Source organism: Dryas octopetala, chromosome 5 (genome assembly GCF_963921425.1).
Source record: "Dryas octopetala chromosome 5, drDryOcto1.1, whole genome shotgun sequence".
NCBI classification, from domain to species: domain Eukaryota; kingdom Viridiplantae; phylum Streptophyta; class Magnoliopsida; order Rosales; family Rosaceae; genus Dryas; species Dryas octopetala.
Genome location: NC_141370.1, coordinates 16648251 through 16669785, shown reverse-complemented (window position 1 = coordinate 16669785; position 21535 = coordinate 16648251). Strand labels below are relative to the sequence as shown.

Sequence of the window (21535 nt, the reverse complement as noted above, 5' to 3'; positions counted from 1 at the left end):
TTGAACACAAGCCTTGTGTTTTGTTTATGACCATCAAAACGACGCGTTTCATTATAAAACAGTTGAAAAAGGCAGCTACGCTGTAATAACTAATAAGTAACTGAAGCTATTACTATATTCTGATTTCCATATCAATCTCACATTAGTTTTAACATTGCCCAACATTTAGTGAGGAATTATTTCCACTTTTCTTTTCTAATCAAGCAATAAGGATAAAACCTCTTAACCATTTTAGAGCTATAAGCCACGCCACATTAGTTTTTATTAGTGAGGAAATATTTTGATCCTTGAGTAGTTGAGTCTACCACAACTAGAATCGTACATGTACATCATGTAATGGTTCTATTTCTATTACAAAAACATTAAAAATGAGTGACATTAACCAGAAAGAATGAAAAGAAAAATGAAAAAAAAAAAACACCCTGCAAGCTGCAAAGCTTTTGACAAGCAACTCTTCAAAATTTGAATACAACTGTAAACAGAAAATTACAAAGTTGTTTGTGACATTTTGCTGGCTTCCCTTCAGATCCATTACAAGGTAGAGAGATGTGCAAGAATACATGAAAAAGATCATGCACAAGATTTTGGCATGGACTGAAGTGTATTTAGTCCTTGACATCTGTGACGCCTTCTGTAGAGATCTGAAACCGTGCTTCTGCTTCAGCCAAACAAGGAGAACTTATTACTTTACAAATGCGCTCGTCCCCTCGTCCTTTCCGGACAGCAAGCCTATCATAAGAAGAGAAAGATGATCAGTAATGCTCAGAGTAATTTCGTTTGGGAGGAAGGTAGATGATGAACTTAGTAGTACAAACCTTGTAGTGGAAGCATGGGCCATGATGTTACCACCAATAGGCTTAATTTGAGGCCCAGCAAAGATTGCAGAACCATCCACTTGTGCAACTACTTGATTTGTGATAACAACAGCCACACCAAACTGCAGTCACAGTATACAGGGGAGGATCTTAATAAAATAACAATGCTAAACCAGAGGGTCGAGTATGTCATTAGAAAACATGCACAAACATTGTTGGACATAACTACACACACACACAGAAGGAGAAGGGGGTGTAACAATTTTTACCTCATCTGCCATCTTTTGAAGGCTACGGAGAAACTTTGCAAGATGCATCTGCCGGGCTGAAAGTTCTCCTCTTCCAGAGAAATCTGTTCTGTAGAGGGCTGTGGCACTATCTACTATCATGAGAGCAAACCTATAGAACCAAAATCCATTAATAAAAAGCCTTACGTAAAAAGTTGTAGACTTGACCAAACTCTAAACAAGCATGTAACTATAAATTCTTCATATGCTGATATGTGGTAAAACCTCTGCTAATTGCTTACATTCTTTTTCTACGAAAGATTGTTTTTTTCTGCCTGATTTTTAAGTGAGATAATTGACTACATTCTTAGATATCATGTTCTGATAATGTTCACTCTAATCACCTATTGATGCAGGTCAGTTAGTACCTGCAAGGAATGCCAAAAGACAAGGGAAAGAAGAAGGAAGAGAGAAGAAACACTATTATGCTCCTGCATCACCGATTCAATTTAATGGCTGCTTATTTGGCCAGCTTCAAAAGTATACTATGGTCCAATATCCACAAAAAACCCACATATTAGGTCTTTCATATTATTATGAGCATGCCAATGATTAACATTAATACTTCTTAACATGGTCATGTTGGTCTGTTGAAAGGAGTATGTTGAGAGAGAGAGAGAGAGAGAGAGAGTGTGTGTATTTTTCTGCCTCAAATTTGGTATGCTAGCAAAATCAAACATCAGCTTCCAAGGCCAAGGTTCAGTAACTTTTTTTTCTTAAGGAAAAACGTATAGAACTACTGAGGCATTTCAGATTGCAAAACAGGTTCATCATTCACAAAAGCAAGTTTTGGGCTCATGACCGACCTTAAGTCATGACAATTAACAAATCTCCATGCAAGACAAAAGAGAGGAAATTATAGATAACATAAAACTGAGAGACAATCTTGTGCAAGGGTATCATTAAGAATCTAAGGCAACCAATTTATAAATAGTATTATACCTTGTTTCAACCATCATTGAAGCTGCTTCAAGCAAGAGCCTTGATTGGTGATCGGTGTTGTAAGCTCTAGCATACGCCACATTCTCCAAGACATCAGCACCATTGAGTCCAAACCTGTAGCAACAACACCATTAACTATCTAAGATGCATAAATAATAACTACATGTTCACCTCAAGGTACCCATATCAGACCTCTCTGCTATCTGTAAGAGTCTTTGTGGCCTAAATGTACCCTCAGCATCAATGTACATTGCTTTCCCCTCACCGCCTCCTTGATCTAATGGGAGCTGAAACATCAAAATGAATTACAAGTGCACTTTAGTGTGGGTAGAGATCATTGATGTCTTTGCCTAACCTAAGAGTAAACCTTAGACAAGGAACTCTAGAACCCCATCCAAGTAAATATTAACTTCATGAGTTATGAAATGAGTAAGAAAACATGTCATTCTGGTATATTTTCTCTGTTCACATGGTTGAATTGCAACTTCACATTGTCAAGGGGAAAGAACATCCGGAAAACCAGACCTGTCTAATGGGATTAAAGTAATTTCTTATTGTGAAGCACCAGCACAACATACTAAAAACAAACAAAAAAAGTCACTTACTTGGCATGTGACACAAAGTGTGTGACACAGCTGAGTCTTTCCAGAGCGGAACTCGCCATATATCTCGGTAATAGATCCTGTCTCGATTCCTCCTGTCATGCAGAAACAAGGACTCAATTCGAAGAACTATTACTTGAACTTTAAAGGATTACATTTCTAATGGTAAAACAAGGACTCAATTCTAAGAAGTGAGTGCTTGACATTGGATGGAAATCTTGGTTAAAAAAGAAGAATATTGAAAACTGACCTTCCAATATCTTATCAAGTTCTCTTGATCCAGACGTAATTTGAATGATTTCAAGTCTCTGAGCATGGAGCTGGCTAGCACTAGTAAAACCCAAAGGCACCAGTTTGGAGGCTGTCAATTAAATGAAACAAGCCAGGCATTGGGAAATCAATATTGCGACAAATAGTAATAAGTTTTACATATAAGAATGCTGGGAAAACGAAATTTAAAAAGAAAGGAGTGACATACCTGCTTCAATGATCTTGTCAACTTTAGCTTCGCTGATTCCTTTGATTTGCAGAAGATCTTTCCTTGGAGAGTAAGCAACAGCTTCGACCGTGCAAAGACCCGCATCTTTCAGCTTCTTTACGTCAATGGAAGCTATGCCCGATGCCTTGAATTGAAAAGATAAAAACATTCCATCATCCACCAAACAAAGATGGCTGCTTTAATCGAGATATCACTAGAATGTGAAAATCCGCAATCAAGATTCTCAGTTTCTTCTAAAATGGGAAAAGATGAACTTAACAAACCAAAACCCATATGACAATGGACAACAAAAATAGCTCCCCTGTGGGCTAGGGTTTCGCATAGTAGGTAAAGTCGTAAAGAACAAAACCCAAGATTGAGAAAAATAATATAAAATTATTGAATTTCATCGTGCAAGGGTCAAAATCGGAATCAAACGCAAAACCCATAAAAAATAAAGAATCTTAAGCAACAATACAGAAATCCGAAGCCATTTCAATGAAAAAAGAGAACCCTTTTCTTCAATTTTGAAGAAAACAGACTTATCTGAACAAGAAAAGCCATTGTACCCAGATTAAAAAAAAAAAAAACCCATTTTGGGAAGCCGCTGATTTGTTCGAAAACGAATGAAAAATTGAAAAGGGTTACCTGAAGTTGTTCGACAGGGACAGGGCCTTGCGGCATTTCTTCGCCTTCTTCTTGTTGTTGGGCCATTTTCTGGTTGCCCTGTTGCTCCATGCCTCTGCTAATAGTGCCCAACACGCTCACGATGTGTGCTTGTACACCTCTACTGACCCCAACACGAACGCACAGACAATGAAACAAAACACAGGCAGAGAAAATGGGAAAGCGAGGGAAATAATAATTTTTTCAAAACGTTTTGGGGCGCCAAAGTAACACAGACTCAAAGAGGCTTGCCGGGGAAGCTTTTATGCTTCTTGGTTGACTAGGACTAAAAAAAAAGGCTCTGCTGCCTATCCCTTTAGGCCGGATGTACTTGTCGCCCAATTTATAAGGGCCTGCCGTTAATGGTATAAGGTATAACTTGAACCCAGTATTGGGCCCATCTGAGCCCAATATTTCCCCTCAAATTACAGTATAACCCAAATGGAAGAAACTAATCTATGTAGCATATAATTATATGTTCCACTTATGTCATCATTATATGTAAAAATATTGTGGGGCCCTACTCCTAATGGGTTAAGGACGGCATATAATTATATGTTCCATTTATTGAGATATTGTTGTTTGAATCCTATTATCTTCTTGTGTCAAGAATATGGCCTTTCTCTCGATTTTCTCTTTGTTTAGATAGTCCTATGTCCTGGCAGTGGAAGAGGGACCTACCTGACTCTCCATGTTGATATGTGTGTTATTTGAAAATAACTTTCATGTCCCCTATGGTGTCAGGTGTCACGGCAAAAAGAGAAATAGAGAAAAATGAGAGGGGAGAGAGAGAGAGAGTGAGAGAAAAGAGAAAGACTCAATGAGAAAAAGATGGGATGTCACATTTCCCTATCTTAGTAATAGAGAAGTTTCTCTCATGTTATCTAATCTATTTTCTTATAATGTTTCTCTTTTGATTAAAAAAAAAAAACTAGTTTAATTCAAAATTTAGGATTTATTTTAATATTTGTATTATTACATAATATGTCTTTAATGGTTAATCAAATTTTATCAATTAATACGAGCAGTGTTAATAACCAAAGATAGGATCACCACAGCTCATTAATTAGTACCCATACAAAGATGATCGAAGCATAAGGTTACACACGAAAGTATTTTACTTTTTATTTCTATTTAACCATAGACAGTGAATCTTGGTATTGAACTACATGATACATGTGCATATCTTATTCACAGCTAAGAAGCTAGCGAGTCCTTTCAATCAATGGAGACCAGAGACAAAAGTTACTCCAGTAGAAGGCAGCCATGAAGTTCCAGCAATAAAACTAGCAACAGTGAACTGGGAAGCCTCATCAGCGTCAATGACATGAAATCCAGGCCATTGCACCCTTTTGGACACTCCAGCCCCAGGACCCATATTTGTGTATTCCGCAAAGTAGAGTGTTATGAGGCTGGAGCTTCCAGCCCCAGGCCACTCGACCCAGCCTCTGGGTCCAATGGCATCGTCTATATTAGACTCCATAACAATTGCTCTAGAGTATTGCTTCCAGGGTCGGCCCAGATATGAATTGTAAGAATGTTTGACCGGAGATAAGTCCGAACCGGGCATGATCCTACAATTTTGGACCGAGAATCCGGTCTTTTGTCCGGGGTCGGACCTCCCATTGGCCAGGATTGCATTGTCGCCTCCACCGTTTGGCCTGCGGAGCACCAGATTGCAACTCTGGAAGACAGCAGCAGCGTTGCCAAAGATGAAGTCTAGGGTGCCATGTATGTCACATTCTCTGTAGAACTGGCGGAGGGCAAGTGCATAGAGAGTGTCTTGGTAGGCAACGATGCTACATTGGAAGAGAACTGAACGATCAGAAGCGATGTACAGAGCCAGTGCTTGTTCTCCTTCCGGGCCTGCTGTGTTTTGGAACCCAATATCGCGAGCAATGAACCCATCTCCTGTTATGGCTGCTCATGCAAACCAAGAAATTAAGAAAGGTTAACCAAGAAAACTACCATGCATAAGTTAAAATTGTCACATTTGTTCACAGTCAAGTTCATAGCAAGTCCAAATTTGAATATTTTAAATACTGTCACATCATTTGATGATTAAAATTTAAAAAATTCGATAATACGTTTAAAGGTATCATGACTTACTTGTATACATATATACATGTGTCCTCCTTCTTTTAATAATTGAATGCTATTAGAGAATATATCATCTCAACTAATCATATCTCATACTATTCCTCTATTAAAGAGAGGTCTCATATATGTGGTCCCATATATTATGATGATATAATTATAAGACCTAATTAATGAGTTGAAGATGATAAAGGTAGCAGCTTTATTCTTAGTGACCGGATTCATGTAGTACTACTCGATCAAGATTAAGGAAAATTGTTTTGTAGCACAATTCTCCAAAATTGATTGTTTTGTTAAAACTAGAAATAATTACATGCACAATTCAAACGGAGAGAGAGAAAGAGAGAAAGAAAGATCCAGAGAGAGAGAGTGCTAACTGAATGTTGCTGAGCCAGGCATGGAAGCACCATTAGCGACGCTATCATCGCCAGTAATAATGGTGTCATATTTTCCATCCCCTATCAACGTAATACCATCTTTGTTAGTGTGAATCTTCTCCTTATAAACCCCTGCCTTCACATAAATCACAAACCGACCCCCAGAAGCTGCTTGAATAGCTTCCAACACAGTCTTGTAGTTTCCAGTTCCATCTTTGGCAACTATGGCATTGGCTTTAATATTCGTCGCCTGAAGTAGTTTTCGATCCTTGTGTGAAACCCAGTCGGGAAAAGCTTCTTCTTTCTCGGCAGTACGACGAGAATTTGCGACGACTCTTGTGTTGTGCTTGGACTTATTAGCAGCAACGCGGTTGACAAGAGCTAATAGATTGCTTCCCAACTCGGAGAGATAGTCCATGTGCTTGAAAATCTGATGAGCCATGACGTGCTCATGGTCCGAGAGAATACTGAGGCTGTCGGTGGAGTAGTCCTTGCAAGTTTCTTGGAATGTCAAGACAGCACTTAGCCATGCTTGGATGTCTTGTTTGTTTTTTGTAGAACTTTTCAGTGCCAGTAGGGACTGGTCTAATCGCTTTACAGACATGTTCATGAGCTCTTCACAATAATCTGCATATATGTACAAAAATGTGAGGCTAAGTTTGGTAAATCTAAAAGTTACAACATTCAATATAAAATTAATCGATAATACATAATTGATCTGCATGCGTATATATATATATATACAACATGTGAAGCTTAATAGATATAAAAGTTAAAACATTCAACTTATAAACTAATTTTAGACTTGACACGTGAATTATTTAGTATGGTATCAATCACTATATATCATGTAAAAGTTAAAACATGCAACTCAAGAACCAATTAGCAAAATGAAATTCTATCATCAACAATAAATTAACAACACAAATGTATAAATCTTTGTATGCACATGCATGTGTGCGTTGTGCGTACATAATAAATAACTTAAAGCTCGTAGAAATCACCAAACAAAGGATGGTAAGACAAAATTGGAATTGGATGCACATAAGCATGCACACAATGATAAGTTAGTAACTACGTACACTACCTTTGACAGAAGTCACAAAATGAGCTGCAGGCTGTTGAACTTGTTGGGGTCCAAATTGGGAGCTGAATTTGGAAAATTGAGAGGTGGCCAACATAGTCTCGGATATGGTTTTGTTAACAAGAGCCGACATGATGTCAACATGCTGTTGATGATGATCCCCAGATGATCCCAACCCCAACCCCATCAAGGTTCCAACACAGAGGGTGGGATATCTAGTAAACCCACACTCCTTTTCAACATACATTTGGTACCTATTAGTGTTATCCATGGCAACAGCCCCAGCTGTCCCGCCCAATACTACACATCCCACTGCCCAAAACACAACCACAAACTCCAACATTTTCTAATATTAGAGTCACAGGTTTTGGCCAGAGAGAATTGGACTAATTAATCCCTTGGGAATTATCTAGTCCCACGTCTACAATGTACTACCAAAGAGTGCAATGGGGTCTCAAATTTATAGGCCAAACGTAGAGAGAAAGGTACAGTAGTGGTAGTGAGTGGGCAAAGGAATTTTTGCAGTGTTGGGTTTGGTGGGCCCCACGACCAGGTGGTGGTGCTCAGATGTCATCTCAATCTGGGCCTTGGACTTGTCCACGCCTAGTTTTGAATTATTTAATGTGGGCCTGTAAATAGTCAACTTCTTCGATCGATATACTTGATTTTTGGATTGTGATTCTATACCGGCCTCCGGACCCGTATACATTATTTTGTACAACTTTGCACATACGGAACTTTTTCCATAGATCCGATCCAATCCGGCCGGGTCCACTGACCCAATATCTAGTAGAAATCTTATAACTCACAGTATCAATTCACGCAACCCAATAGTCCTTAATTATGAGTAAATTTTTTATTATAACTCATACTCCTTAATTATGAGTAACTTTTTGATATGATCGTATTAATCCACATTTTTTTTTTCAGACAAAGATGAGATCGATCGTACTCATTATCTATTCTAGTCTTAACATTTTTCTAAACCCCTTCATCACCTAATAGCATATCAAAGTTACTCCTCTGAGATAGTGCCCGAAAAAAAAAAGAAGGAAGTTACTCCTCTGATAGCATATCAGAATCAACTTATCAGAATCAATGGAGATTTATTAGCTAGACTCATTTCCTTATAGGTATTAAGAAGTTTGTAATAATCCCACTAATTAAGTCTGGGATTCCAAGCCAAAATTAGGAAATTAGGTAGACTTTACACTTGGAATCCCATAATTATTTTGTGTTAGTTAACTAGTTTGTATCATTAATAATTACAGAAAGTATATATATATAAATAAAGACTTTACACAGCTGGAATTTTTTTTTTTTTTTAGATGGGATAGGAATCTTAGACAAATTAATTAATAATCAGTGAGTCCAAAATATCTCAATATTGATTAAACAGTAGTACAGTACTCTTGGAGATCATGTGGGATTATGTTTTCGAGTTGATCGATATTATTATGATATTATTAATTGGTACCATGCCATAATCTTATATTAGTCATAATCTCGAAGACATTTCAAAATTGAATTTCTTTTTAACTAAATATCCTACTTGCTAGTAACCAACTCAATGAAATCAAGTGATAGAAATCATACAAAATTAAGGATCAAATTAAAGGAGACTATAGCTAATCAGTTACTGACATTTCTCCCACCGAAGGACACTCAGCACTAGTCAGAGTACATTGCATGTGACAAAAGTATACTGATGTTTAGAAATGGGGTACCCAATAGTTTAAGGCATTTAATGGTACTGCAAATCTAGAAGCGAGGTGCGACTAATTCAAATTATGGTTTTAAGAGAAAAATCAAACTTATGTAATTTCGTAAACTTCTTAAATATATTGGCATGGAAGTTTATTCATAAAATAATATAATAGTGTTTCATTTTATTCAAATATGGATTGCCTTTACATTTTATTTATTTTTAATAAGTATTGTATTAATGACTCTAGTATTAATATATGTTAAATAAAAGATTCAACATTATTAGTAATACAAAATTATTATGTAATATTTCTTATATGAATACAAAATTATTATGAATAGTTTTAGTAGAGGGTGAGGCGGAGCTAGCTTTAAAAGTAGGTGAATGAGGCAATTGTATCTAACTCTCAAATATTGAGGGCTCCCAAATTTTATAAATTCATTATATACTTATATATTCTATAATTTTATATGTTAGAAATTTTCAAAATTGTATACATAAAAAATCAAGAACCTCATTTTTATAGTTCTATCTCAAGACGGAGTGAGGAAAAAGTAGCTAGCCAAGAAGGAGTGGAGTCATAATCTTGAGTGAGTGCTTGTGCTACGATCGAGTCGAATTGACCTAATCTTCACATGCGAAAAGGGAAGCATGACAAAACAGTAGAGAGCTACTACTAGACCATTTTGAGGCCAGTGGATCCGCTAGTAAAAGACTTTTAGGTTTTAGCCTTCTATGCTATTGAATTGGAGATTCTTGAAATGAAGGTTACGAGAAATTAGGTCCCTATCTTTGCCTGAAAAGGTGGCACTCACGGCCATAATTAATTAGGGACCTTAAGGCAATGCATGAAAGCTCTTACTTCTTTAAACACCACCATACATTCCCACTTTATATCAACTATCTACGTCTATATCGACCAAAAATAAAAATAAAAACTATCCACGTCTAGATTTCAATTTCCAAGTTACAATTATTCTTAATTACCATTTAATTCTTAACCAGATACTGTAATGACAGTTTCCATAGATTGATTGAATAAAATAGCTGTACCTGACATATATATAGTGACAGTTTCTTGAAGTTAATTATTAAAAGGAAGCTTAATTTTTAGCTTTCCGTGTGAAACTAAAGCACACGTTTCCCATTTATTATGTAATATAATTTCAGAAAGCGATTTCCACACCATATTAATTATGAAAGAGATCGACCATGCATTGATGCATGGAATGGAAGAAACTACCATCCGACAATTCGTTGGCACATCGATCCACTTGAGGTTGCGTCCTACCCAATATTTTTTTAATTAATTATCTCTAAAAAAAATATTCCAATTTGGTATTCCAATTTAAGTAGAAATATAATGTCATTGAACCAAAAGCTAGCTGGTCTATCTGACCCAACTAATGCATTAACATTATATTGCTCGTCAACCATTAATTGGATTCAATAGGGAACCCAAAAGTTTATGTCAATGAGTGAACTTTAATCATGAGAGAGACAGCAAGAAATTGTAAGGTCTTGCATAATAATTTATAAAGGTTTGAGCTACTCTTCTTATTGTTAATTGGTGTTGGAATAAATGTCTAGATTTTTTCATAGAGTAGCCGAAGACCCTTATAAACCACTAGACAAGATTATACTTTTTCAATGTGAAACAATACTCTCATTCTCACAACAAGTACTAGAGGAAATCGAGTGAGAGAGCTAAATGCCTCAATATATAGAAAGGTTTTTAATGTAAACTTTTAAAGAGTACTCTACAATAGTCAATAATAATGTGATACTCAATTAGAACTTTAAGAAAGTCTAGTAGTCATTGACTTTTATTAATTGATTTTAACTTTTGTGAACTTTCGTGTGTTGGGTATAAATACGAAAACAAAATGAAACAAGAAATTCACATGGGGTCCCTATTGCCCCACGTATGGTGGATCCGCCAATGGTCGAACCCTAAAAGTGACCTAGCTAAGACCAAGGAATAAAATTTCGAGTTTCGAGGAAATTTCGAAGATTTTTAAAGTTCAACAGAAATTTGATGAAAATTGCTATCAAAATACGGAAATTTTGAATGAAACTTTGTCATATGTTTATTTAACATATTATCTACTAAATTGATAAAAAAAATTGAAGAAATCAAATTATATAGTAGGTTTCATGTGATATAAGGTGAATATAATGTGCGCTGGAGCAAATACTGTTAAATAAAATTAGTATAATGAATAAACAAAATTAGTATATTCTTTATACTGTATAATTCAGTTATACACTAAAATATAAGCCCTACTACTCTATATATTCTATATACCCTAATACTCTTTATACTTTATAATCTATACATTAAACCCTATATACTCTATATTCTTTAGGATATTAGGTTTTAGGACCTTTAGGATACTTTTAATTATTTTTTTATATAAAAATGTATTAAAGTTTAAGGTTTAAAATAACTAAACGAAATCTCAAACTTTTTTTTTTCTTTCCAATTGCCCAAAGGCCCCAAACCCCCCCTCCTTTTTTCTCTTTTTTTTTTTTTTTTTTTTCTTTCCTTACTTTTTTTCCCCATGCCTCTCTCTTCAGTCTTTTTTTTTTTTAATCTTTCCTTCCTTTTTTTCCGTGCCTCTCACCTAGCCAAGCTTTGTCTTCACTAAGTGTAACAACCCAAATTTTGGCTTATGATAATTTTGTTACTTAAATCTTTCAAATTTGTTTTAAGGTTTGTTTAAAGGAATTAGAAATTTCTTTAAATTTATTTAACTAACTTAGACCTTTAGTTGTGGTTCTAGAGCTTAGTTGTGTGGAAATGAATTTTAAAAAATAAAAATTTAAGAATTTGACGATTATTATTTTTTAGAATTAAATTATAAGAGTAAGATTTTTCATAATTTTTTTGAAAGAAATTTGAATATTTTGAGGTTATAGGAAATTAAGACTCATCGATACGAGTCCGTAGAATTTTTCGGTGAATTATTTGGAGTCTCGAGCTATTTTTAGTGAATTTCAGAAGTTGGAGAAAATATAAAATATAAAAATTTCGATAGATTTCGCCGAAATTTTGAAAATTTCGACGAAATCTTCCTGAAAAATTATTAAACATGTGTTTCAATTTTGCTACCCTAAAAAAATGAAATTTAATACCTTAGCTAAGATGTGAAGAATAAGAGGACGACTAATTGTTGGTGTACGTGTACTAGTTAAGTGCCATGCACCATCTATTTTAATGAGCCCCTCCACGTACCTCTAGAAATTTTAATTATAAAGTGAAATGCCCCTTACTCCCCAATCATGTTTTTGGAGTTCTGTTACTCTGTTAGTTAGGATAATTGCAAGAAATTCTTAGTTTAATGTGGCCAAGTTGTGTACAAGTGTAAGGCCGGGACTGAATTTTTAATACCAATTAGGGTCTTCAATTAATCTTCATTGTTTAGTCTCATTAATATCATGTATCCCGTTAGGGTTAGTGACTAGTCATGAGTCAGCTGTTTAGATGGGACGAAAATGACAGGAAAGTTTTGAGCTGAACTGGCATGCAATATATGCATGCCATGCCATGTCTTGTTCTTGAGGTTTAGGAGACATTAGCACATGTACGTGAATGCGATTGATGCACAATATATAAGAAAATTGCACTTTTGTCAAATTCAGCCAGTCAGCCGACGATCTAATAAGTACGTAGGTACCACCAATAATATGAGAAAAGTCAGGAATAACAATTGAACTCTTCTAAGCTAGGGAATAACGACAATATATGATGATTATATGCATCAACTTTATTATTTATTTTAGAGTACGCGTAATTTATATTTACTTTCTGAGTTTTATTGTCTTTATACATATATTTTTTGGAGTGTTAAAAATTATACATACATTCCTTGAGATTTTAAAATTATTGTACATAAACCCCTACAGTAAGACGAAAAATAATGAAAATATATGAAAAAATGCATGCTAAGGAGGTATAATGACCTAATAAGATTACTCAAGATGTAAAGTCCAACTTCAATATAAATATCTTATTCTTTGTTTATTTATTGTTTTCTTACAGGGGTTATGTGTAACAATTTTGAAACCTTAGGGGATGTATATGTAATTTTTAAAACTCCAAATCAGTATATATGAAAAGACAATAAATTTCATGAGATGTAAGTATAAATAACTCTTTATAGTACTACATGCATGCATAATGTATCCATTAATAGCTCATGCATGCACATTAATATACTACCTTTAGCTTGGTTCCATCTACAAGTCCATACATGAACAAATTTGTATCAATTAACCCACATACATTTGTATATTAAATGGAAATTAATTTATATTTTCATCATTGAAATAAGATCTATTTGTTTGTTAAAATCTACTATTAGATTGGATTTTTGAAAATCGAATCTAACACCTAAGTTTAATGAAAATTAGATTGTATATATTTAATTATGGAAATCTAACTACGCGACAAATAGTTTGGTAATTGCGAGGAGATTGCTACACAACTTTGTGAAAAACCAGACTCGTTGAGTGAGGATGGAGGTAAAGTGGCAAGTGTGTTTTATTTCTGTGAGGGTACTCTTGCCATTGGGTACAAGTGTACAACACGTTGAAATGCTTACTTTTTACAACTAAATCGCCCATACAAGTCAATGACCATTCTTTTCCGTACATTAACAGAATTGACAAATATTGGGCTTATAGCCAGGCCCATTTCATACGTTGATCTACAGAGCTACCAGCCCCAGTTCGTATATCTAGTTACTCGGAATAAAACTTCGAGTGGAGTATTAGCCCACTGGGCCCAACCTCCAGATTCACAAACCCATATTTGACTACAAAAACCATGGTGGTGGAGTAATCCTTTTAAGGCCTATCAGGGAAAGTTCAGGCCCTGATAGAGAAGCCCGTGTCCTATAGGTCAATGTAAACAACTAGCATTACAAACTTTTTTTTTTTTTTTTTAATCTCCTTTCAAATTCATATATCTATTGCATTTGAAGATTCTATCAATTCAAGGTGTGTTACTGATTATTAAATTACTAGTTTAAGTACCACATTCCAAGTTCTAATTTAACCTACCATGTTAGATGTAGCGTATCTCTACTTGTCTTGATATTGCTTGACTTTCAAATCGAGTTTTATATTGTATTTGAAAATTTAGAGATTATACGGTATCTTTGAGTTTTGTTGTTAAACCTTAAAACATACAAGAGAATAGAAGTCAAAGAACTCTTCATATTTGAATTAAAAGTCAAGCAACATAAAAAACAAGAGTAGAGAATCCATTTCCCATTTCCCATGTACTTTGCATCACCACAATACACCCATTCGAAATGACATCTAAAATTAATAATATTTCCATACTCATGAGGGAGAGAACTCTCCTCCTTGTGGAAAAGTTTTGAAGACCAAAATTTGAAAATATTGGAAACCTAGCAAATATTCAATATTCTTGTATACAACCTACAAGATGGTTTCTCGATCTTTTCTCATTTTAAGTAATTAATTTTTATGTTATGGCTAATATATAATGATAGTGTGTTGCAAAGTACAACAGGATGTCAATTTTTACTGCCCTTTTTGATCATGAAATTAAAAAAAAAAAAAAAAGAAGAAATTGACAACATCACCACCATTTTCACACCCCCAGAGACACAGATGTTCATCATGCATGGTCCACTCTTGTAGATCATCAGCATTATCATGATCATCATGATCTGGTATGACACATGATTGAAGTAGTCTTATTAATTTCCAAACATGCCAAAGCGAGCAGGAACCCCCTTGACACCTTGAAGCCAAGCATTCCCTTTCAAGAAAGGCCCTACAGTGTACTCCATAGCCTCTTTTTCATCAATGACTCCCTTGTAGCCAGGCCACTTGACTCTGTTATCAGTCTTGGCTCCTGGTCCTTTGTTGTTGTACTCTGCATAATACAGAGTCTTGAGCCCAAAGTCTCCTTCCCATGGACACCACCCATCTGGATGAATTAAGTCCTCAATGGTTGACTCCATGATTATGGTCCTTGAGTACTCCTTCCATGGCCTCCCCAGGTAGGTCTTGAACTGGGACTTCACCGGCTCGAGGTCCTTGTCCGGCAAGATCTTGCAGTTCTGCAGCACGAATCCCGTGGTTTCGCGCTTGTCTGTCCTTCCCTGGGCTGTGACCATGTTCTGTTGGTTCTCCATAGGCTTCCTCACATAAATCAAACAGTTTTGAAACACCGCTGCAGCGTCGCCGAAGATGAAGTCAATGGTGCCGGCTATGACACAGCTTTTGTAGAAATGCCGGTGGGTTTGTGCATACAAGGTGTCTTGGTACCCTTCAAATCGGCAGTTGAGTAAAATGGCGCGGTCTGCTTGGATTCTGGCAGCCACTGCCTGGTGTTTTTCGGGACCAGCTGTGTTTCTGAATCCCATGGATTTTGCCATAAAACCATCTCCCATGGCCGCTGCAATAGAATTGTAAATTAGTAAGGAATTAGTAACATCAACATTTTGCAGGAATGATCTTTAGTAACATCAAACTACAACGGCATGGAGCGACAAGAAATCTCTTAAATAAGCTAATTTGTTGAGAACATACCAAAGGTTGCAGTTTGGAATGTCCTAACTCCATCTATAAAATTTTTGTTTCCAGTTATAATGCTCTTCTGTGATCCATCACCATATATGGTCACATTTTGCATCTTCTTTGTTATAATCACATTCTCATCATAGACTCCTTCTTTAATGTAGATGACATACCTGAAATTGTGACAAGGGTATGAAATTAACAAGCAGAACAAGAGTATGAAATTCAGATTTTGTTTTTTGGGTTGGACAATACAATTTCTACATACCGTCCTTGGAATTTTTCAGGCATGGCTTTGAGCGCTTCATTAATGGTTTTGAAGTTTCCGGTGGCGTCTTTGGCCACGGTGACATTGGGCGTGAGCTTCTCATCGTTCCTCTTCAACATCCTCCGGTCCTCGCGAGTGATCCAGGTGGGGAATCCGTCGTCGTGGTGTGCCAAGAGACGACGTTTTGAACCCGAAGATGCGCCGGTACCGGGGAGCTGCAACGAGGAGAAGAGCGAAAGCATGGCCAGGGAGTTGCTGGTGAGCTCCTTGGTGGCCTGCAATTGCTTCTCCAAGTCCTTCTTCAACTGGCCATCGGGAAAGCCATCAATGCAGGTCTGCTGGTAAGAGATGACCGCACTCAACCAACTGTTGAGGACACCCGTTCTGACCTTCCCGCCTTCAGTGCTGTTGCCCATTTGAGAAATGGAGTCTCCCAATTCTTCCTTGGCGTCTTCGAACAGCTGCTTACAATCCTCGTACGCTCCCTTCTCTTCTTCGGAGTTGAATTTGAGCTCGCCAACCTTTTCGTAGGCAGTCTTGGCCTCGTCCGAGGCGGCTGAGATGGCAGTCCGGACGAATGCTCTGGGTTTCGATACCCCCTCTGCCTTTGACAGGATTTCTTGGCACTTGTCCTGGTAATCCGTCACGCCACACATTTCTTTCACCATCTTCCCATTGGTGGATGCCTCGGTTTTCTTCGGTTCGGCCTTGGGAGGAGCATTTTTAGCATTCTCTGATTTGCTTTGCTTGTTGCTCTTGCCCTCCTTGTTGTTGAATTTATTGACGGCTATAAAGGCCCCCACGCCGATTAGAATGACGAGGACAACAACCACGACTCCGATGATCACCCTCTTCTTTAACTTTCGTGCCCTCTCGGCCTTTCGGCGTTCGGTTATCTGGTCGAAATCCTGGAATGCCATTGCTGAGAGAGTCCAGGCCAAGGCAGAGGTTTACTCTGCCCTTGATGAAATTCAGGCCAAGGCACACAGCAAGCAAGAGATTCAAACAGGGATGGCGTTTCGGATTTTCAACCTCTTCCTATCTCTTTGTTCTTCGGTTTTAAGAATTCAGTCTCTCGTGTTATTATTTTGGAAATTCACAGAGGAGGTCTGGTCAGGAGAGTTTTCAGGTATTCTATTTTTTTCAAAAGTTCGTTGGGAGACGACAACAGGGTGCCTTTCCTTTCCAACCGCATTTCCCCCGCGAAATTTTTTCCTCCACGTCACCTTTCAGCTTCCGAAATTACGCTTTTGCCCCTTGCTCTCAAACTATATATGAACGTATATAGTTCAGACTTGTCAATGAATGAATTACAGGCTGTGTTTTCTTTTGTGAGGCTATGATTAAGCTATAACAAAAACAAACTCCTTTGGCAGAGACTACTACTCCAATCCTTGGACTGTGCGACTCATGAATTATAACTACTCTGACTCAATTGATTGAATAGTACAATACAATTAGAACATACAATACAATTAACGTGGTTCACCCAATTGATTTGATCGGACTACGTCAACGGATGTCTGCATAAATCCACTAAGAAATAATATTACAATGAATACACCAAACCCTCACTTGTTTGCAAATCTCACTTAGAAACCTAAATTCTCTCTTAAGCTCTCACAAAAAAGCATTTTCTCTAATTTCGGCACCTTATAAGTCTTATTTATAGAGTGCAAGACTTAGGGTATAAGTTAGGGTGAATTGGGGAGCAAGAAACCTCATAAAAGGAAGGTTTAATACTTATATCTGGTCCTTCAAAGATGAATTGGGCAGCGAAGGATACAAAATAATCAAGGCCCGATTGATAGCCCAACATAAAATCCTCAAATTTTTTCTCAGGCAATTGATTGCCCGTTGCAAATTTTCAGTTCTTCTTCCTGGTGAATCAATCCAAAGTCTCCAGGATCAATCCAATTTGCTGCACTTAAATTTCCTTATTTATTCTTCATGGTTTTGAGCACAAAATCCTACATAATGCTGCCCAAAATGTTAGCTTTTCTCTCGGATTCACGAAATTTTTTACATGCAATTCCTCTTACAATAACGAGTCACATAACCACAAACACGTAAGGATGACTGTGAGGGGGACTTTGTATACACCCATGCATTCTATGCTAGAATGTTTCGGGTTCTCAATTTGAACCTCCCAACATGTTGAATAATATCAGAAAATAATTGACCACATCCATACAACTTCCATCCTTTGATATACCTATTTATAACCAAAAAAAAAAGTATGAAATATTGATAATCCCTCTTATATTGTAGGGAATTGTTTGAAAGAACAGTATTGATACAGAAATCTTGAAGATCAGATGCCTTCATCATAAGGAAATGAAGTGGACTCCAGCCATTCATCACCAGTAATAAACTCAGACACTGTGAAATTTGATGCATCATAGTAATCCATAATGTGATACCCTTCCCAATCAACCCTACCATCTGTCACTGAACCAGGCCCAGAATTTCCATACTCTCCATAATACAAAGTGTCCAAGCCTAGGCCCCCAGGCCACTGTGTCCACCCAGTTGGGTCAATGAAGTCATCAATGTAGGACTCCAAGAACACTGTCCTAGAGTACACCCTCCATGGCCTGCCTAAGTAGCTTTTGACACTGCTGGAATTGGAGTACAAGTCATCAGTGGCCACAATTGAACAATTCTGAATTGAGATTCCGGTATCCTCATCTTCAGTGTCCCGGGACTGTGCTGTGATGACCGTGAATTGTCCCGGCATTGGCATCTTGGACACAATGTTGCAGGCCTGGAACACCACTGCTGCATTGCCAAATATATAATCTATGGTCCCTGATATGTCACACTCTCTATAAAATTGTCTGAAAGAGTGAACATACAATGTGTCTTGGTAGCCATTAATGGCACACCTGTACATTGCAGCCAAGTCTGCATTCACTCTCAATGCCACTGCTTGGTAATTTTCTGGTCCTGCCCTGTTCTCAATTGTTATGTCTCTTGCCAGAAACCCCTCCCCAGAAACAGCTGAAAATTTTAAAAAGTTGGGGAAAAGCAAATTGAGTTTAATTCAGATTGAACTTAGATTCAAAACCCACAAAGAAAAATCAATAAATTAACCAATGACTTCATTGATTAAAGGTTTAATCAATTACCTACTGTTGCAGATCTGAAGGTGGTCCAATTACCACCTACACTTCTGTTACTAGTGATGACAGTGGTGTCACTTCCATCTCCAAGAAGTACAATGTTTGGCTTATAGCTTGGGATTTCCACATTTTCATCATAAACCCCTTGTTTGACATAGATGATTATCCTGTCATAACTATTATTTGGAGCAAAATTCACAGCATCAGTGATGGTGGTGAAGTTCCCAGTCCCATCTGCAGCTACTGTCAGGACCCCACTCGGGTCATATTCATCGCCGGAGCTCTTTAAGATCTGGCGATCTTTCCTTGACAACCATGTTGGAACACCCATTAGACGTCTGTTGTGACGCCCTTTTGAATTAGCCCTGGGCCTTGAGAGAGCTGAGAGAGAATTGCTGACATACTTGTATGTACTAGTTAAGGAATTCACCAGTTCTGGCTTCATAGGACCAGAGGCAGAGTCCAGGCCTTCCAAGCATGTGTTCTTGTTTGTAAGAGCAGCACTGAGGTAGGCTCTTGCATCATTTAGTTTCTTTTTATTGGCTGCTTTGATTTGAGACACCGATCTTTGTAAAGAAGAGAGAGTGATTTGGTGGAGGTCCTTGCAATCCTGGATTGCTCCTCTTTTGTTCTCAATGATGTTTGAGGACTGTCCTGCCTCATGGAAAAGATAGGAGAGCTTTCCGGCTTCGGAGATTGCAACTTGGAGAGATTGGAGGAGGTAGATGAGGATGTTGGGAGTGATGTTTATTGAGATGGAGAGCTTCAATGAGTCAAAGCAGACATCTGGGTATGGAGTGGACTTGCAGAATGAATTTATGGAAGACAAATGAGGATTGAGAGAAGTAGTATTTTCGGAAGAAGAAGAAGAAGAAGAATTGTGGAGAGCTCTTGCTGTTGAGAAGGAGATTATGCAGAGGAGCATTAACAGTTTAGGAATGGAGGAAGCCATAACAGTACAATTGATGAGAGAAAACTGATAATTTTAAACATGTAACAGACAAGAGAAGCATATATGTAAGAGAGAATCACAGAAGAAAAACATATATTATATATTCTAGCATCCACACCTGAGTCATCCACATTTGGTCCGGATGAGATCTTATACAAAAATCATATTTATGCTAATCTTATACAATAAACTTTTCATGCGTAAAGAATTTCCGTATAGGATCTGTCCAAACCAAGTGTGAATATGAGAATCCCTGATTATATATATACAATACACAAGTTTATAACTTGTTTATGGTTTCTTAAATAAGATCTTTGGAAACGTAAGCTGCATGGTTTTGCATAGGTTAATGAAGGATTACACAGATTCTGATAAGGTTTTGGAAAAGAATAATAATAATGACAACATGAATATTATAAGTACTGAATCCCCCATTTTGTTTCTTTCTTTCTTTCACGGGAAATAGGCTTTTTGCAGTGGTGGTGTCCTGTTGAAAAGCTCCAAAGTGAATTAAAGGGAAGGGGGAGTGCATATTGAGAAAATGTTAATAATAATATTCTCTAGGCATATAATTATTAATTAATTAATTAATTTAATTAATAGTTCACACATCATCTTTGTTTTGGTCCCATTACTGGAGTTTCATGTTATGAGAGGATTCAAAGGGATGGGAGGAAGGTCCTCTCTGCAGGATATTTTTTGTCATGTTTGATAAAAATGGACATGGACTGATGGACCACATGGCCGTGTGGGTGGGACTAGGGAGTAAAAATCACCTTTGGGAGTTTCTGAGTCACTCTGTTGCTTGACCTTACATTTTTTTTTTGGTAAGAGCTTGACCTTGCAAGTGCAAGTGTGCAACAGTCTAACTCACAAACTCCAAAAGAAATGGTGTGAATCAAAATGATGAAGAAAATGGTATCTTTTTACTATTCCTTACCCTTATTTCGGATGTGGGGTCATAGACCCTTTTGACAGTTTTTTGAACTTCTTTGAAGAAATCTAAGCATCTATTCCAAAATCAATTGATAATATGAGAAGTAGTCCAAACCCTTATAAATCACTATGCAAGGTTATATTTTTCCAATGTGGGATAACACTTCACATTCTCAACTCATATTGGGTGACGTGGAGCATGTGTGGCCGCTTGGCCAAACACACGTGGGCGAACCTGCTCTGATACCATAAAAGAATTTAAGCATCAATTTCAAAACCAATTGACAATAGGAGAAATAGTCCAAACCCTTATAAATCACTATACAATATTATATTTTTCCAATATGTGATAACACTCCACGTTCTCACACTTTCATCTTTTAATTTTTATCATTTTGATTCATGTTGTAGTTGTGATTGTCGTGATATTTTAATTTGTCATTTTTCATTGCACAGTGAAATTGAGACATGTCATGTGTACATAACATGGACTTCAGTGAATGCAGGTTCCCAAACTAGAATACACGGATTGCAACTTGGTGGACACCAGCTAGAAATTTCACCAACCTCAGGGAGCAGTTTAGACTTTAGCATATATATATGTTAGGCATTGCAAGTTGCAACTTGACCATTGTTT

The 21535-nt window shown here is 37.1% G+C and overlaps 4 protein-coding genes across 4 annotated transcripts; all 4 read right to left on the bottom strand.

The window, feature by feature from the left end:
• Window positions 1-309: 309 nt before the first annotated feature.
• Window positions 310-3999, bottom strand: RAD51 (RAS associated with diabetes protein 51). Its single transcript, XM_086244833.1, has 9 exons — window positions 3773-3999; window positions 3125-3269; window positions 2897-3007; window positions 2650-2741; window positions 2237-2331; window positions 2045-2158; window positions 1085-1214; window positions 816-937; window positions 310-729 (listed from the first exon to the last, which is right to left on the bottom strand). Exons 1-9 carry the CDS (start codon window positions 3860-3862, stop codon window positions 606-608), a joined length of 1023 nt encoding a protein of 340 aa, XP_086100959.1. The 5' UTR covers window positions 3863-3999; the 3' UTR covers window positions 310-605.
• Window positions 4000-4820: 821 nt separating this feature from the next.
• LOC147284994 (Plant invertase/pectin methylesterase inhibitor superfamily) lies at window positions 4821-7762 on the bottom strand. The gene is made up of 3 exons (XM_086245523.1): window positions 7352-7762; window positions 6265-6891; window positions 4821-5710 (listed from the first exon to the last, which is right to left on the bottom strand). Exons 1-3 carry the CDS (start codon window positions 7689-7691, stop codon window positions 5013-5015), a joined length of 1665 nt encoding a protein of 554 aa, XP_086101649.1. The 5' UTR covers window positions 7692-7762; the 3' UTR covers window positions 4821-5012.
• A 7029-nt stretch (window positions 7763-14791) lies between these two features.
• Window positions 14792-16805, bottom strand: LOC147284993 (Plant invertase/pectin methylesterase inhibitor superfamily). The gene is made up of 3 exons (XM_086245265.1): window positions 15886-16805; window positions 15630-15790; window positions 14792-15495 (listed from the first exon to the last, which is right to left on the bottom strand). The coding sequence occupies exons 1-3, from the start codon at window positions 16803-16805 to the stop codon at window positions 14792-14794; spliced, it is 1785 nt and encodes a 594-aa protein (XP_086101391.1).
• Window positions 16806-18032: 1227 nt separating this feature from the next.
• On the bottom strand, window positions 18033-20300 carry LOC147284992 (Plant invertase/pectin methylesterase inhibitor superfamily). The gene is made up of 2 exons (XM_086244509.1): window positions 19017-20300; window positions 18033-18888 (listed from the first exon to the last, which is right to left on the bottom strand). The coding sequence occupies exons 1-2, from the start codon at window positions 19960-19962 to the stop codon at window positions 18200-18202; spliced, it is 1635 nt and encodes a 544-aa protein (XP_086100635.1). The 5' UTR covers window positions 19963-20300; the 3' UTR covers window positions 18033-18199.
• Between the last annotated feature and the right edge of the window lie 1235 nt (window positions 20301-21535).

What these genes read in the sequence shown, in the direction of transcription:
- RAD51 (XM_086244833.1), bottom strand. Translation starts at nt 3,862, where the DNA reads ATGGAGCAACAGGGCAACCAGAAAATGGCCCAACAACAAGAAGAAGGC. An exon ending in TGACAAGATCATTGAAGCAG is followed by an intron (nt 3,008 to 3,124) that starts GTATGTCACTCC and finishes TTTAATTGACAG; the next exon opens with CCTCCAAACTGGTGCCTTTG. An exon ending in CTCTTACAGATAGCAGAGAG is followed by an intron (nt 2,159 to 2,236) that starts GTCTGATATGGG and finishes TTGTTGCTACAG; the next exon opens with GTTTGGACTCAATGGTGCTG.
- LOC147284994 (XM_086245523.1), bottom strand. Translation starts at nt 7,691, where the DNA reads ATGTTGGAGTTTGTGGTTGTGTTTTGGGCAGTGGGATGTGTAGTATTG. An exon ending in TTTTGTGACTTCTGTCAAAG is followed by an intron (nt 6,892 to 7,351) that starts GTAGTGTACGTA and finishes ACATATATGCAG; the next exon opens with ATTATTGTGAAGAGCTCATG. An exon ending in GCCTGGCTCAGCAACATTCA is followed by an intron (nt 5,711 to 6,264) that starts GTTAGCACTCTC and finishes TTGCATGAGCAG; the next exon opens with CCATAACAGGAGATGGGTTC.
- LOC147284993 (XM_086245265.1), bottom strand. Translation starts at nt 16,805, where the DNA reads ATGGCATTCCAGGATTTCGACCAGATAACCGAACGCCGAAAGGCCGAG. An exon ending in CCTGAAAAATTCCAAGGACG is followed by an intron (nt 15,791 to 15,885) that starts GTATGTAGAAAT and finishes TCACAATTTCAG; the next exon opens with GTATGTCATCTACATTAAAG. An exon ending in ATTCCAAACTGCAACCTTTG is followed by an intron (nt 15,496 to 15,629) that starts GTATGTTCTCAA and finishes ATTCTATTGCAG; the next exon opens with CGGCCATGGGAGATGGTTTT.
- LOC147284992 (XM_086244509.1), bottom strand. Translation starts at nt 19,962, where the DNA reads ATGGCTTCCTCCATTCCTAAACTGTTAATGCTCCTCTGCATAATCTCC. An exon ending in CTTCAGATCTGCAACAGTAG is followed by an intron (nt 18,889 to 19,016) that starts GTAATTGATTAA and finishes TAAAATTTTCAG; the next exon opens with CTGTTTCTGGGGAGGGGTTT.